Source organism: Hyalella azteca, unplaced genomic scaffold, assembly GCF_000764305.2.
Source record: "Hyalella azteca isolate HAZT.00-mixed unplaced genomic scaffold, Hazt_2.0.2 contig13886, whole genome shotgun sequence".
Classification (NCBI taxonomy): domain Eukaryota; kingdom Metazoa; phylum Arthropoda; class Malacostraca; order Amphipoda; family Hyalellidae; genus Hyalella; species Hyalella azteca.
Window position 1 is genome coordinate 286,060 of NW_025943791.1, and position 17,613 is coordinate 303,672.

General features: G+C 38.4%; 1 protein-coding gene across 1 annotated transcript; it reads left to right on the plus strand.

Moving 5' to 3' along the window:
- The first annotated feature begins 1,126 nt into the window (after nt 1-1,126).
- On the plus strand, nt 1,127-16,289 carry LOC108670628. Its single transcript, XM_018158098.2, has 6 exons — nt 1,127-1,226; nt 5,339-5,455; nt 6,906-6,991; nt 11,611-11,770; nt 12,801-12,932; nt 16,120-16,289. The coding sequence occupies exons 1-6, from the start codon at nt 1,127-1,129 to the stop codon at nt 16,233-16,235; spliced, it is 711 nt and encodes a 236-aa protein (XP_018013587.1). The 3' UTR covers nt 16,236-16,289.
- Nucleotides 16,290-17,613: the final 1,324 nt, after the last annotated feature.

Consider the following 17,613-nt stretch of genomic DNA (forward strand, 5'->3'; position numbering starts at 1 on the left):
TCAAAGGTTAAGATTCCGACAGTATCAAATTCGTTCTCGCTTTGAAGATTCGAAGACTCAAAACTGTTTCAATATCTACAGGTATATCAGTAAACTTGCAATACATATGAGCGGAGCAGAGGAAATGAACAGACAATGATAGGTAGCATCTATTCACTATCATCATCTTATTGATATTAAATTGCAATGCAATGCACCACTCACCCGGCGAGAGGTTTTTGCATAAAAGGTCTTGGTCGGCTGGACGCACTGCCAGTCAAATCCTGGGTTGCGTCTCAGTTCGTTCAGTTTCTTACGTTTGCACTGAAACTACGTGGTGGTGAAACACTTGACGTCTCAGAAAATTGAGGTTAGTACGTTGTTTTTCTTAAATTTTGTTAATGATTTCTCACAAAACCTATCCCTTCCTTTTATGCCTTGTAGATATTTGGTTAGCCTGACGAACGCTGTTTTCCGATTGTTAATGGTAAGACCGAAACGTCCATTGCCAGAGCTGTGTTCAAGTGGTGGTTTATTATATAGTAGCAGCTGAACATGGCATTCCTAGGTATAGATAATTATTCTTGAGATTAGAAAGTCACGAATCCCATTACAAATGTTTTAAGAGAAAGACCAGCTCAGACCATCCATTAACTTTTAAATCCAGTTTAATAAATATTCGAAGTTTGAGGCAATTTCGAATTTTTTATTTAAAAAAAATGTTACTCTAAATCAGAACCAAAAATTAATATTAATATTTTTTAACTAAAATAAATGGCGGATTGCTACTGTCGTACAAAGAATGAAGAGTTTAGAGAGACATATGCCAAATAAATATATATATGTTCATTATTTAATACACGTATAAATTATCTTCTATTTATTATAATTACAATTTCCCCGTGCAATAGTAACACAGTAGTAGTCAATCAAAGATGTTCATTATTCTCAATCTCACTTCATTGCCTCAATTTCTAGTTATTTCTCTTTACTCTGTTGAAGGAAAGATCTACCGTAAATATTCTTATTATTTATTGGAAAACCTTTTGAGTATTCAATCTTAACTGATTAATTGGCTTAAAAATGTATAAAATATATAACCACACTTTCATGGAATAATGTAAAATTTTTGTATGTTAGGACAATGATGACCCATCCTCTACTGCTCGCTGGGCTCTGCTTCGCCTGGTATCTCAGCTACGCGTCGGGGCTCGGCAATACAACGACGTTCACTGCTAAGTCTTCGGGTGAGTTCTCTGTATGGTGCTCGTTAATTATGTCTTTGATGGTATTCATGTATCCACTGTATGTTATGCTCATATTAATTCAGTTCAAATCATTACTCAATTGCTCAAATTTCAATCAAGTTTTCCACAACATGTGATATTAATTAATCAATTATTGCTTTGCAATTAATTCTGATATCAATGTAAATGTGAAATTTAAACAAGGAATAACATTACGTGACGAAAGTGCATCCATTTCGTTATTACTACAATTACAATTAACCTATTGTGTGTGATTAAATAAGACGAATGAGAATAATTACAGTCCTGAAAGCTTACTCTTATGGTCTGGATCATTAATTCTAAAGTTTTTGTATTTGCATATTATGATACAAGGTGCTATTTTATTTTATGTAAATTAGGAACTTCCCATAAACTTTCATCAGTTTCGGTTACCTAAAACTGAAACAAGCAAGTGGAAAAAAATGAAATAGCAATAGAAAACAAGCAACTAAAAAGAACAGAAATAATAAAATATATCCCTAACTTTTAATCCAAATCAGCAAAAAAAAATAAAAATTTCATTTAGATATGTGCTATTTCACCAGCGAGGAAGCTCCACAGGCCACAATAATCTTGTATCATATTGTTAAGCAGCACATTTATAATGTACTCACTACTCATGTTAGTATAGAATAGTATCTTCTGCATTGAAGAATAGGCCTGGATAGGCCGGTCGCCGATTCTTGTTCTTTTCTTGACTAGACTGGCCTTTTAATCAAATCTTTTCAACGGACGGTAGGTTTAAAATCGCTTCTAGATTTCAGTTGTTCCGTAGGATACGAGGCATTTCAAAACTAAACATATGCTCCTGCATGGCCTTGTCTAGTCTATTCTTGAACGCGTTCATACTCGGAGCGTCAACAATATCTTCAGGGAGGCTGTTCCACATGTCGGTGACTCGAAGCGAGAAGAAATGTTGTCGCATGGATGAGTTGCACCGCGTTTTTTTAGTTTATAGCTGTGGCCCCTGGTGTTGGTTCTTGTTTCAAATTCTAGTAATCCTTCTGGGACCTTATACAAACCATGTGCATACCTGTATGCTTCAATGAGGTCACCACGCAGGCGACGATAACGGAGACTGGGAAGATCCATATTATTCAATCTTTCTTCATAAGACTTACCCTTTAAGCCTGGAATTATCCTTGTTGCACGTCTGTGAACACTCTCAACTAAATTATTGTCCTTTTCAAATCTCGGAGACCACACTACGTTTCCAAACTCTAGGTTCGGGCGCACGACAGAGGTAAACAACAGCTTCATCATTTCTATATCTAGGTACTCGTAGGAGCGTCTGATCAGCCCAAGCAGTTTATTGAATTTATTAACTTGCGTTTCAATATGCCTAGAAAATTTTAGCTCATTGTCGACACAAACTCCAAGATCTTACTCCACGCAAGACTTCCCAATCATAACCCCCTCGTTGCAACCATGTCTTCTCATACTGTAAGCTTGCTGTTCATTGTTCTTGCCAAGGTGAAGTACTTTACACTTGTCAGCATTGAAACGCAGCTGCCACGCATCAGCGCAGTCAATTAAACTATCAAGATCATTTTACAGTTGCATTTTATTTGACGCATCCTTAACTGTATTATAAACTTTTGTGTCATCGGTATACATGGAGCACATGCTTGACACTACTACATTTCATTTACATTTGACACTACATTTTACACAACTGATGATAACTGATCTATTTGAGTACATTTCCCTCCATTCCCAAAGAATTCATTTTACGTAACAGTCGCTCATGCGGAACACTATCAAATGCCTTGGCAAAATCGAGGTACGGTGCGTCCACTGGCACCCTTTGGTCCAGCAGGCGAAACCAATTATTCAAGGTAGACAGGAGATTAGTGGTGCATGATTTGCCGGCAATAAAGCCATGCTGACATTCCGATAGAAGATGGTTAACAGTCAATTGATCGATAATCCTATCCCTCATAACCGATTCCATCACCTTACACACAACACTAGGAAGACTTACAGGACGGTAGTTACCGGGGTTACTTCTGTCACCGTTTTTGAACAGGGGTGTCACTTGGGCTTCTTTCCAGTCGGCCGGTAAAGTCCCTTCGATTAAGGTTTTTCGAAAGAATACTGTTAAAGAGCCAGCCAGGACGGTTGCTAATTCGTTGAGTAATCTATTGTGGAAACCGTCTGATCCAGATGCCTTGTTGGGATTCAGGGAGACCAGGCACTTGAGAACCTCCTCTTCATGTATCTCAAAACTAGTTAACTTCGAGCCCACTGGCCGCTCCTCAATAGTTGGAATACTGTTCAATTCCTCGTCTGTGAAGACGCTGCTAAAGAACTGATTTAGAACATTGGCCTTTCCCTCCTCAGAAGATATCTTCCGTTGCTTTACATTCAAATCAGCAATACCGTCTCTTGTCTTACACTTCGAACTAGCATACAAAAAGAAGCTTTCGGGTTCTTTTTTGAGTTGTTGTTGAAAAAACATTCTTTTCAAAGTTTTTGACTGCGGTGCGACAAGCTTTTTAGCTTAATTTCGAGCTCTTGCATACAGGTTATACATAGCATCGCTACGAGTTCGTAAAGAACGCTTGTAGGCTTCTCTCTTTGCCTTTAGCTTTGCTTTGACCGTATTGTTCATCCACTGTGTTTTTTCTGCCTCCACCGAGCTTTATCTTAGGTACACACGCATCAACTGCAGACATAACTATGTTCTTGATGAATGACCAAGACTCCGACACATTCATGTTCATAATACAGTCCGAAATGTTCGCTGCACTCACTAATTCACGAAGTTTAACATAGTCGCCATTTGTAAAGTTGAAGCGTTCACGCTTCCGAGGTGTTTTTTCTGTATAGCACATAATACTGAAAAACAATGACTGGTGGTGACTTGCCCAACGGAGCCTCGTGGCGAAGCTCTTCTACCATTGATTCTTCACTAGTAAACACTGGGTCTAGAGTATTTGGAGTCTGATTACCTCTAAAATGGGTTGGCTTTGTGATGTGCTGGAATAAAAATGAGTCTCTCACAGACGCCATGAACAAGGATGAAGGGTGACTCGTATCCCTTGGAGAGGATTCATCTGCCCAGTCTATTTCTGGATGGTTAAAGTCGCCAACGATTAACGTATGCGACCTGCCGAAAGTCATGCTTGGTAGACGACTGTTCAGTACTTTATCGTTATCAGAGGAACTGTTAGGTGATCTATACAGGACATCTTTTAGGAGACTATCCCTGCTTTTTAGAGAGAGCTCACACCACACTGATTCTCTAGCTGATTGGTGCTCTGCTGATAACTTGTTGGGCCCCATAAAAGGTTCTAACACACAAAGCTACGCCTCTACTACACTGCTCTTCGTTTAAATTATGAAAGCAATCAAAACCTGGCAACTGAAATTCAACTGGTAAAATTTTCCCCCGTGATTTTTAGGGAGTGTCTCTGTAATACAAATAATGTCTATACACTCGTTTCCGATCACAGTTAACAGTTCATTTCTTTTGTTCAAAACGGAATCAGAGTTCGAGTAGGAACGTTTCAAAACTTTTATGGACTCAAAAGATATTAGGGACTCTAAATGTGAGAAACTTAATTCATTGCTGATGACAAATATTATGGGATTGTTGAAGAGATTCACATGTGTACTCCATTAGCTTCTATCATGCTGTGGGTGCCAACGAGCATACCGGAAGATGTTTTGGATAGATGGTGGGATTTTTGGAGATACTAAACTGTTATCAATCCCTGAAATCTGTAAATGCCCATTTTTATGAAAATCTAATAATATATTTTGAGTGCTGAGTTTGAAGCCATTTGTGTTCACTGATTTTTGTTCATGCAACAAACGGTTCAGCTTGAACAGTACTTCAATAATTTCTTTATCACGTAGAATTCGTAGTACTGCACGTGTGGAAGCACGCGAGGAATCCATGCGGCGGGAATTATAAGAATGTGGTTCAGATGCAATTTAGGAAAAAGTGTTATCATTTAAGGAAGTTGAATTCTTTCATTCTACATCACTGTCCTAAGATATCAAATTATTCTTATCTTAATTAAAATTTACCTTCTAAATTTCATGTTAAAAAACAATTTCAGGAAATGGAAAGCGCTTCTCTGGAAGTCCTCTGCTGAGCACAAAAGTGAGCCGTCCACTGGAGTGCTTGCGATTGTGCGGCGATGCTGCGCCACGCTGTTTCTACTTCAACTACAAAGGTGATGTACCCTTAACCAGTAGCTCAACTAGCCTCAGTTTAAATTGGTGTCCAATGCTCAAGAAGTGCGCTGCTATCATTGATCGACAAACAAATTAATCAATAAATAGTGAGAGAGAACTTGGTATGAGAGATTCTTCATAGAACATGAGATGTAGTGATTTAATCGGAATGATTTCCCTTAGTAACCTTTTCTGTTTCATGCAAATATTAAAAGCCTGCTCATTTGAAATGAATTAGCAATGGACCTTATAGCAGAGCCCTCGAGTGAACGTTAGCAAGCCATTTTATGGAGGACATTTTCATGCTATAATGTAGTAGCCATGAAAATGAAATCTAACATCGCTATTGAGCCAGATAATACATCACTATAGAGCCAGACAATACATCACTATTGCGCCAGACAATACATCACTATTGAGCCAGACAATACATCACTATTGAGCCAGACAATACATCACTATTGAGCTAGGCAATACATCACTATTGAGCCAGACAATACATCACTATTAAGCCAGACAATACATCACTAATATGCAGACAATACATCACTATTGAGCTAGACAATACATCACTATTGAGCCAGACAATACATCACTATTGAGCCAGACAATACATCACTATTGAGCCAGACAATACATCACTATAGAGCCAGACTATACAGCACTATTGAGCCAGACAATACATCACTAATATGCCAGACAATACATCACTATTGAGCCAGACAATACATCACTATTGAGCCAGACAATACATCACTATAGAGCCAGACTATACAGCACTATTGAGCCAGACAATACATCACTAATATGCCAGACAATACATCACTATTGAGCCAGACAATCCATCACTATTGAGCCAGACAATACATCACTATGGAGCCAGACAATACATCACTATTGAGACAGACAATACATCACTATTGAGCAAGATGGATGACAATAATGCAAAAATATTCACTTTGAATTTCCATGCTAGAGATTGTCATAGTACAGCTTCTTTTCCTCCCTAAAAACATATTCAATGTGACAATTAGCGATTAAAAATAATCTTGTACAGTTGATGGAAACATAATTTTCTTTCGACACCCGTGTGCCTTTTTGTCACACTCTGTTTACCATTGAGCTCTCAAATGTTGACCTCACAAATGTTAAGCACATATCTATAGGAATTCTTATTATATGTCTTTTCATATTTCTAAGGAATCGCTGTATGGTAGCATTCGCTAGGTCTTTAATTTTTTCAATGTTATTAAATCCGATAAATCACTCCGCGTGATAATGTTGTATTCGGGTGTAACTCCTTATTCAAGCAAAATAAAATTGTATAGGCGGATATGTTAATTGAAACGCCTAAGATAATTGAAATGAGATCAATTTTTCATGGGTTGAGTAGGTTTTTTTATTATGGCCGGACATTAGAACCACTCAATTATTATGTCTGGTTTGCAGGCGGTGCGTGTGAGCTGATGAACAACTTGACGACTCTTGTGGCTGCTCCAGGCTGGGCCTATTACTCCATGGTACCGCCACCACCTGTAAGTTCTCATAATCTAAGTTCTGATAATCGAAGTTCTGATGATCAAAGTTCTGATAATCAAAGTTCTCATAATCGAAGTTCTGATAATCGAAGTTCTGACTCTCATATGAAAATTAAATTAGTCGTTACGATTTTAACACATTTTGTTACCATGAATTTGAAATTCATCTCTCCGATAACGCGTTGCTAAAGGCCCAGCTGGGCCTCCGATAACCCACCAATGCATGCGCCGCTTCGTGCACTTGTGCGAGTTTTGATTGTAAGGCTTTTAGTTGGCATAGCGGCGAAGGATCAGAGCGCGGTATTCTGGACTACGTTATGAAATCCTAGCATACTTCTCAGATCGGCAAGTTTTTACTCTTTGTCTTTGTACGGGCAAGTCTTTGTAAATCATTAGCATCACGGGCTGCCATCAAGCGTCAGTTGCCTCTCGCCGATGTCCGTTCGACCACAAGAATCCTCGTGTAGCGGCAGCAGAGTAATTTACGACATCTGTGTGTAGTGTGTACCCTCATGTGTGTAAATGCCAATATCACATTAAGGAGGCTGATCGAGAAATGCCTGGTATACCCACCGATCAGTGGAAATTAAATATTTCAACCAAAAGACAATTTAAAAAATAGAATGTTTAGTACAATACATAAACATGAATGTGCGCAAATTTAAGTCATCATAAATGTTGTAATATAAAGCTTACATATTTTTTAGGACGGTTGCGGAGTTGCTGTAGGCAAGTAAAAAACTGGATAGACATAAAAAAATTTAGATTGATATCTTATTCACGTGTGGAGTTAGATCGAACCTAGTGAATGAAACAATCCCATTGAAATTTATCCGGGTTCGCCGCAGTCACAATTAAATCGTACTCAGAATTTACCGCTTTGTGAGTCTGGGCCTCAATCCCAACATATAAGTCACCATGTAAATTTTATTTATCACAGGGAAATTGAACTAGGTTAATAGCTTCTAGACAAATTTTTGGATCAGTCCGATGACTCTTGTGACTTTAACGGGTAACAGCTGCTAGTACTTTAGCGGGGTTGGTAATTAATGAGACTTGGGCGGCAGTCCCACTAATGAGAGTAAAAGGCCGCAATAAGATTACGAAGGTAGTTTATTTCAGTAAAGGGGTCATAGGGCGTTGCAATCAGCAGAAGGAATGATGGCCAGATATAAGTTAAAACTCAGCACCAGTCTGAGAATAATGGATCTAATAGCCAAAATGACGGCTTCTAACAATGCCAGGAATAAGGCGTTCAAGAACAGGAGTTAGATCATGTAATATGTGACATTCACCGGTAGAGACCTGCAAACAATGGTTATCATTAGATCATGATCAATGTCATTTGTTACGTTCTTTGCAAGTCTAACGTTCTTAATCAGTTCTTCAGAAGTGTGTTCACAGATTAGGACTTGAACAGTATTCCAGATATATGGAGCGCCCAGTTCTCTCGAAGTTAACAGGTTTTGAAATACACGAAGAAGAGGTTCCCAAGCGTGTATTCTGGTAGCTCTAAATCCCAACAAGTTATGTGGACCAGACGGCTTCCATCCCAGATTGCTCAAAGAATTAGCAACCGCTCTGGCCGGCCCATTGTATTCTTTCAAAAAACTTTGAACGCTTTTTTCCGATTGGAAAAAAGCTCAAGTAACACCATTGTTCAAAAAAGGTGACAAAAGTTGCCCCGGTATTTATCGCCCTGTCAGTCTGACAAGTGTTGTTTGCAAGGTAACGAAATTTGTTGAGGGATAGGATTATCGATCACTTGATTGTTCACCATCTACTATCAGAATGTCAACATGGTTTTATTGCCGGTAGATCCTGCACCACTAACTTATTGTCTACGTTGAACGATTGGACTCGCCTGCTGGACGAAAAGGAAGCAGTGGATGCATTGTACCTCGATTTTGCCAAAGCATTTGACAGTGTTCCGCATGAGCGGCTGTTGCGTAAAGTGAAGTCTTTGGGAATTGAGGGAAACGTACTCTAATGGATCAGAGATTTTCTAGTAGGTAGATGACAACGTGTCAGTATTAACGGAACCGTGTCAGACTGGGCATCAATGCGCAGTGGCGTGCAGCAAGGAAGCGTTCTTGGGCCTATTTGGTTCGTTGATTTTATAAACGATCTGCTAGAAGTAGTGTCTAGCGTGTGCTCCATGTATGCCGACGACACAAAAATTTATAATACAGTGAAAGATGCGTCAAATAAAGCGCAATTGCAAGATGATCTTGACAGTTTAGTTAACTTGGCTGATACGTGGCAGCTGCGGTTTAATGCTGACAAGTTTAAAGTACTTCACCTCGGGAAGAACAATGAACAGCAAGATTACAGTAAGAAAAGACATGGTTGCAACGAGAGAGTAATGATTGAAAAGTCTATTGTGAAAAAATATGGAGTTTGTGTCGACAAGGAGCTGAAAAATTTTAAGCATGTTGAAATGCAAGCTAATACATTCAACAAACTTCTTGGACTAATCAGACGCTCTTACGAGTTCCTAGATGCAGAAGCGATGAAGCAGTTGTTTGTTGCTGTCGTGCGCCCGAATCTAGAGTTTGGAAACGTTGTGTGGTCACTGAGATTTGAAAAGGACAAAAATATAATAGAGAATGTTCAAAGACATGCAACAAGGATAATTCCAGGCCTGAAAGGCAAGTCTTATGAAGAAAAATTAAAGATTATGAAGCTTCCAAGCCTCAGTTATCGACGTCTGCGTGGGGACCTCATTGAAGTATACAAGTATACTCATGGTTTGTACAAGGTCCCGAAGGATTACTAGAATTTGAAACAAGAACCAACACCAGGGGCCACGGCTTTAAACTGAAAAGACTGCGCTGCAACTTCTCCAAGCGACAACATTTCTTCTCGCTTCGAATCACCGACATGTGGAACAGCCCTCGGTAATTTTGTTCTTTGACGGTAATTTTGTTCCCTCGACGGTAATTTTGTTCTTTGCATGGATTGGTGTGTGCCATTTTTCTTGTCCTCGGTAGATCTAACCCGGCGCTTCTTTTGACGGTAATTCATCTATTAGCTTTCCTCCTTGTGTTTTAGTTGAGTGTTTGACTTTGCAGTACGTAATCCGAGGAACGGCCGTCGTTGCTGCCGTTAAGCCTTTTCGGTCTCGAAAATATGGTGGGCGCAGCCGTAGGCCTCAAATTTCATTCCTAAATAAGCCCTGAAGCCAACGCCCAGCTTCACCATGCATTAACTTTAATTAGCCTCAGAGCTAGAAGCCGCATACTACGCTTGAAATCCGTTATCCATACAAGCGACTCATTGCCGAAAGATATTTGGCGCCGTACCCAAAATATGGGTAGACATGAAAGTTGGGTGTTTTATTGCTCTAATAACAACATTTGGTTTACGCTATCACTGATGTAATTCATTTAATATGTGACTGACTGGTGAGCTCGGCTACTTGGTATAGATAATTTGTAAGCTGATTCAGCATGAAATTCAGTATCATGTGTATGCTACAGTAGCATAAGTAGAAACAATGAAAAATTTTACCGAGTAAGCCTAATGGAGGTTTGAACAAACAACCTCAAAACACAATGTGAGGCTTGTTCGAGTGCCATAGAGTAGCTGTTTCAAAATTATTCGCTCATGTATCGACTTGCAGGCGAGGAAACAATATTTTAAAAATGAACTAAATGAAGCAAAAGGGAACAGGTCCAACGTGTCATTCATCAATAATAATTAAACTCATTTGTATGGGCACTAGTACTTAGCATGAAAAAAATAGTTGATATTATTGGGAATATTCCAACGCTAGTGTAATTATTCCACTATAATATTTTTATTCGGAATCCTAAGTAGTGGGTTAACGGTTCGAGAAAAATACTATTATACTGAATATTTCAGAAATTTGAGAAAAAAGAACGTATTCCTGAGGAAGAAGGAATCAAATTCTCAGCAAGAGCTTCTTTTAGCAGGAGCGCTTCGTACGAGTTAGTTTGATCTTGTAACTGCACGTATAAGGCCATTAAAGTGAACAGCAAAAATTGGGCCATTAACTTTTTGATGTTCCATAATTAAGGTTTGAGTTAATTCGATCTTAAGATTTAAGGGTGCGGCACTAACGTGTGAACAAGTAAATATCAATGGTAACGGGAGCGTTGTGCACAATAGAATAAAAACTTTTTAATACATTGAGAGCAATCGTACAATAAAACCAAAGAGCGACGTTCAAACTGAACGACAACGGATAATGGAGGAGTAATAAGAATTAATGATCGGTTGTTGCGCCTCGGCTCTGTACAGTAACGCGGGCACGACTTTTTCTGCATCTTCCATGCCCCAAGCATTACGGGCCTTAGTGCTCAGAATGAAATTCAAGATGGCTGAACTAAGTACTAAAGGTTTTAAAGCTAGGCTGTCGTACGTGCTTCTTTTGATGCCTCGTAATGACAAACCAACCATTCAATACTGTTATTTGTTTGCTTAGATTTGAATAAATTTAGCACTATCTTCATATAATATTATTGGCATGAAGATCCCTGCCAAACTTTCGCGCCAATGCGGTTATAATGCAGCGGCGGTTGCTATCAGCAACCTGCTATTAAGTGACAATAATTAAATATTATGATTAACATATCCTAATTGATTTTCAGAAACAGGATCCTTGTGCTAGCAACCCGTGCAATGCAGCAAAAGTTTGTGTGCCGTACTCTCTGGAGACCGAGCTGCCGTACAACCCCGGTGTCCTGCCCCTGCCAGGTTATATCTGCTCCGGCGCACAGCTCTATCTTGACAAGCGCAGTCAAGGCAAAAGTTAGTATTGATATATTTTTTTAATATTTAACGTCCTCGATCTGTTAATGTAACACAAAACAAATCAGACTAAAACTTAGAATAAATACTATATCTTTTCTTGAATCACCATATTTTTCATTTATACTTGCGATTAGGATTTGCTAAATCGTAGAATATAATAGACAGACGTTAAAAAAACAATTACCAACATCTTAAAATGTTCTTTTTATAAATTTTAACTTTTTTAGCGGCCATTTCTTGCATCTTTGTTCTGTAAAGAAGTGAGACACGTTGTATAACCCAGAACCTAGTATTCCCAGGCTAGTTTAAGATTTAAATTTGTGACTCACGGCTGCGCTCTCAGACAACACATGCTAGACACAGACCGACACACAGACTCAGCTCATGCAACCTCATGGGACTATAAAAAGCGTGATGCATGTTATACCATCTACAGTTGTACGCAAATGCTCACCTATTTGATTAAAAAAACTCGTGTTGTTGCAATTAATGGCTGTTACCGCCAATGTGGTGGTTGGAAAAGCTACAAATTAATGATTCCACGCGTCCATAAGAGACATCAATCCGTACTTTCCTTTCCTGAAGAAGTTGAAAAATCTAAAAAGTTTTTAAAAATATTTGAATATTTTAAGTTTTCATGATCTAGGTTATGAAGTTGTGTCTTGTTAATATCGTTTAGATTCTACGCCGCAAAAAGGGCCTGAGTTAGACAATTAATTTCTAATGAATTAAACTAAAAATTTTTTACGTAAATTGGTAAATAACATTCCTTTCAAACTTATTGATGCAAAAACCCAATTCTTATCTAAGTATCATTGTGATCTATTCGCATGCGTTTCAATTTTCTGACATATCATGCAAGTTATATTCGAGTTAGGGAGCCATAAAAATACGAGTTTGAACTAATTATAGTTGTTTGACTACTTTCTTATTGTTCGTTACGTTGTAATTTTTTCCATGAATAAACAGATGACTGAAAGCATTATTCATACATAAATGAATCTCTGATTGCTTTTCCGTACGTTAGGTTGCGAACTTGTGGTTGTCAAAGGCGTGGACGTCTACGGGCACGACTTATACAATGGGTATAACCCCCTCTCCGAGGCCTTTTATCGCTGCTCCGACTACAACTGCGTGATGTTGCTCATTGTTTTTTTCTGTAAGTTTTGACACAGATGTGCTCATGGCGGCTTTTGATCCACGCTCGAGTCTTGCGATTGATTTTTTGTTATAAAGCCATATACTGTATTATATGCTAAATATTCATGTTATTTCTTCGTTAATTAAACAGATACGACAGTAAGTGGATTTTGAGAATTGATATCACTTGTTTGCTTAAATCGCAAATTAACTAAGAATTTAAAAGAAAAGAAAAGTCCACAAAAATTCATATCTTTATAGAAAACAATTCGAAGACCAGCTCTATCGTCAGTTCGTAGAATCTAGAATCACAAATCAGAAGTCACAAATTAATACATTGGAAGCACAGTACGAAATTAAAAACCTAAATTTACAAGTAATAGACAGAACAAAAATACTATCTATTCACAATTTCAAGGGGATTGGAGTTAACAGCTGAATTCAAACTTGGGCCTAAGTTTAAAGATGTGCAATGATTCTAAAATGCGCAAATCGGAAGTCCTGGAGGTGGAAGCTAACACTCAAAAGTCACTGTCAGAAATAGGGACATCTTACTGCTCGGCGTGAGCGCGCACAGCTGAATGAGGGGGGCGCGATAGCAACTGTCCGGTTCTACAACTCCTGCCCTCATGCTCAGAGACCCTGGAATAAAGATTGCGTGACGTCATCCCGACGTACGCAGATGCACATCGTGCACAACAATATTGATAAACCAGGGACGATCGCATATGAACAGAGAGCAAATCTTTATATCTAAAGAAAGAACCGATTGTGAAATTGTTTACCAGCACAATATGAAGATTTTGACATTTGGGAAGTATCTATTGAACAAGACTTTTAATTCTCTTGACATAGCTTCGGACGCGGGGCCGAGGTATGGAAAAGAACAATAAATAACTGTCCTATCATCGCGCTCAGGAGCAACCTCACTGTATCGCTTCAACATGAATTTCTTGATTTGGGTTAAAAACTTGCCGGAAATCCATTAAGCGAGAAAATATTATTGCGTAAAAATTCAAATTCAGCGTGCATAGCATGGTATGTAGAACAAATGCGAAAACCTCTGTGTAATAATGTTTGAAGCCCATTTAACTTGAATCGGAACGAACAAAAACTAAAGAAACTGGTACTTAGGCCGGTGAAAGTCGGTTTTCGGTACACAGAAGTCAGAAAACGGCCATTAGATTTGGTAACATTGCAATCGAGGAAGGACAAACTATTGTTAGATTCAAGCTCCATAGTAAATTTGATAGAATTATGTTGTGACGATTTTGTAAACTCACAACATAATTCTATAAAATTCACTATGGAGCTTGAATCTAACAATAGTTTGTCCTTCCTCGATTGCAATGTTACCAAATCTAATGGCCGTTTTCTGACTTCTGTGTACCGAAAACCGACTTTCACCGGCCTAAGTACCAGTTTCTTTAGTTTTTGTTCGTTCCGATTCAAGTTAAATGGGCTTCTAACATTATAACACAGAGGTTTTCGCATTTGTTCTACATACCATGCTATGCACGCTGAATTTGAATTTTTACGCAATAATATTTTCTCGCTTAATGGATTTCCGGCAAGTTTGGTTTTTACCCAAATCAAGAAATTAATGTCGAAGCGATACAGTGAGGTTGCTCCTGAGCGCGATAGTATGAAAGTTATTTATTGTTTTTATTCATACTTTGGCCCTGCGTCCTTAGCTATATCAGGAAAATTAAGTCTTTTTCAATAGATACTTCCAAATGTCAATCTTCATATTGTGCTAGTAAACAATTTCACAATTGGTTCTTTCTTTAGATATTAAGATATGCTGCCTGTTCACATGCGATCGTCCTTGGTTTATCAATATTGTTGTGCACGATGTGCATCTGCGTACGTAGGGATGATGTCACGCAATCTTTATTCCAGGGTCTCTGAGCATAAGGGCAGGAGTTGTAGAACCGGACAGTTGCTATCGCACCCCCCTCATTCAGCTGTGCGCGCTCACGCCGAGCAGTGTGATGCCCCTATTTCTGACAGTGACTAGGGTGTTAGCTTCCACCTCCGGGACATCCGATTTGTGCATTTTAGAACCATTGTACATCTTTAAACTTAGGCCCAGTTTGAATTCAGCTGTTAACTCCTATCCCCTTGAAATTGTGAATAGATAGTTTTTGGTTACGTCTATTATTTGTGAATTAAGGTTTTTAATTTCGTACTTTGCTTCCAATGTATTAATTTGTGACTTCTGATTTGTGATTCTAGATTCTACGAACTGACAATGGAGCTGGTCTCCGAAACGTTTTCTATAAAGATATGAATTTTATGTGGACTTTGCTTTTAAATTCTTAGTCAAGTTGATTTAACTTTGAATTATTTGACAGAAATTCTAGGCTCTGATTGCTAGAAATATCTGTTCGACTAAATTATTTAAAATAAAATAAGAAATTGCGCAACTACCTTCATGTTAAAATATTTAGCCCCATAATCTAAGAGGAACATTGGGATACAGATAATGAGCTATATATTAACTTGATAAAATGTATATAATTCAATCTAAACTAATCACGAATGAATATTTACAAATAATTCACGGATGAATATTCGTATAATTTATACAAATCTCGTATGAATGTATAAATCTTGCTTGTCAGGAAAACTTCTCAGGAACATTAACAATTCGGGATCAAGCTCGAGTTCGGTCTCAATGAGTTATGATCAGAATAAAAGAAGATCAAACCAATTCGGCACTGCTTTCGATGCTTCATGCATTGTAACTTACCTCCATTTATCTTATAATTCACACTCATTATTTGCTTTTCTTAGGAAATGAAGGAGCAACGTAAAATAAATAATAGAAATAAATTATGAAGCCAGAAGATCAGATGCTCTGTGAATCACTTTACGTTGCGTTATGGGAAATGGTCCGTTTACTCATACCTCCGTTGAAAAAAGTCAGTGTAAAGTTATTTGCAAACTATCATTCCTATGTTCAAAATATAAAAACCCATATTAGTATTGTTTCAAACGCTTCTGTTACGAGAATTTGATGCCATTTGACGCAATTTTAGTTGGTCTGATAGTCCATTTTTCGGTTTGAAAGCAACTTCATAGCTTAGTAATTCATAACAGTGATTCGGCTGCATTATGCCCCGAAAAGTGTAGTGATAGGATGCTAACTTTGCGTTGGAGTGGTCGGCTTCATTCGATGAAATTTCTGTGTTCTGTCACAGCGGACGGGAGGACACTGACACTCATCAAGTCCTCGGCGCCTATTCTGGGTGCCACAAACTCTTCTTACGTGTACCCGGGTCTGGTAGTGGTCGGCTGGTTCCCTGAGTGTACCTGAAACACGCACCGCCGGAGCGGCTTGCGGAACATCATATGTGTATCTGGAGGGCGAACCTTTTAATTGTGCTGTTGGTGTCGCACGCGGTGCCCACGTGAAATATACTAGTACTAAAACTCACGTTGGCTGCTACATCCTGCGGGAATTAGGGTACATTATACATCATTTGCTCTTGCTGAGTATTTTGGCATGATATACTATTAACCATTTGCTGATGTGAAGTATTTTGGCACCAGATTTTATTCACCAGTTGCTGATTTTTGTTTTTGCTGATTTTTTTTTTTTGAACGATGATTGATTAAGGATCATGTTCGAATTTGTCTCATTAAGTATACACGACAATTTATGTTCAATATTATGTTTGGTAATATAATTAATTGTATTCATCTTTGTTGGCGAAATAATTTTTGCTCAACATCTTATGCCCAATTCGCTGTTGTCCATTATTTTTAATTGTTCAATTTATCCGGAATTTCGTGGTCATGAAATATTTTGGCGCTATAAGTTCCTCATAATTTCCTTTGGAGAATAATTTGTACAATTTTGGAATCGATTACTGTCGTTAAGTATTTTAATTTTTCAAATAATGCGCAATAGCGTGCTGAGGAGCATTTTTGCTTGGCAATTTATGAAGTATTCTGGTTCACGACTTTTTTACACGACACGCTTTCACCGTGATTACGATTACCGAGGCGTTAAGGTTGCCTAAAATAATAATATTATTATTTAAATGAATGATTTATTTACTGTGGCACTGGATTCCAATATATGTAATGCTCACATTCTGTTGCGAAGTATCCCGGAACAAGTATATAGTTGCCTGTTTACATGTAGTTTGATACATGTAAACAGGCAACCATCATGTTAAATGGCATATGCTCTCGACGGATCAAATTCTTTAAGACTCCAACGATTTCTGTGGGGCCTACGTCATGTAGTCTGTGTCCCGGTCTTTCCCGCTGGTCTGGGAAAGCTTGTTTCCGGGAATTGCAAGCTGCCCAAATAAAAATTAAGAGTGGAGCACCTATGTTTTTATGCCCAAATAAAAATTAAGGGTGGTGCACCGATGATTATAGGTGGCAATAGCAGTTTATAGGTGGCGTAAAAGTGGGTAGCCAGATCTGTCAAAAATCGACAATAAAACCTCAATAAATCGAGAGGGAGACGAGTATAGGTGGCAGTCATCGATGAATCATTGATGAAGTATAGGGTCTGAATAATCGGTAGCGCATTGCAGGCAAATCTCTTTTAAGCCACTGAAAACCGTTTGCCTACACTCTGCACGAAGGTATTTGCCACTGTAATAATTTATCCAACATAGAAAGGTGTTATTGGGTTGCGGGTCATTCGAGATCAAGACGAAACCATGACTTCGTTC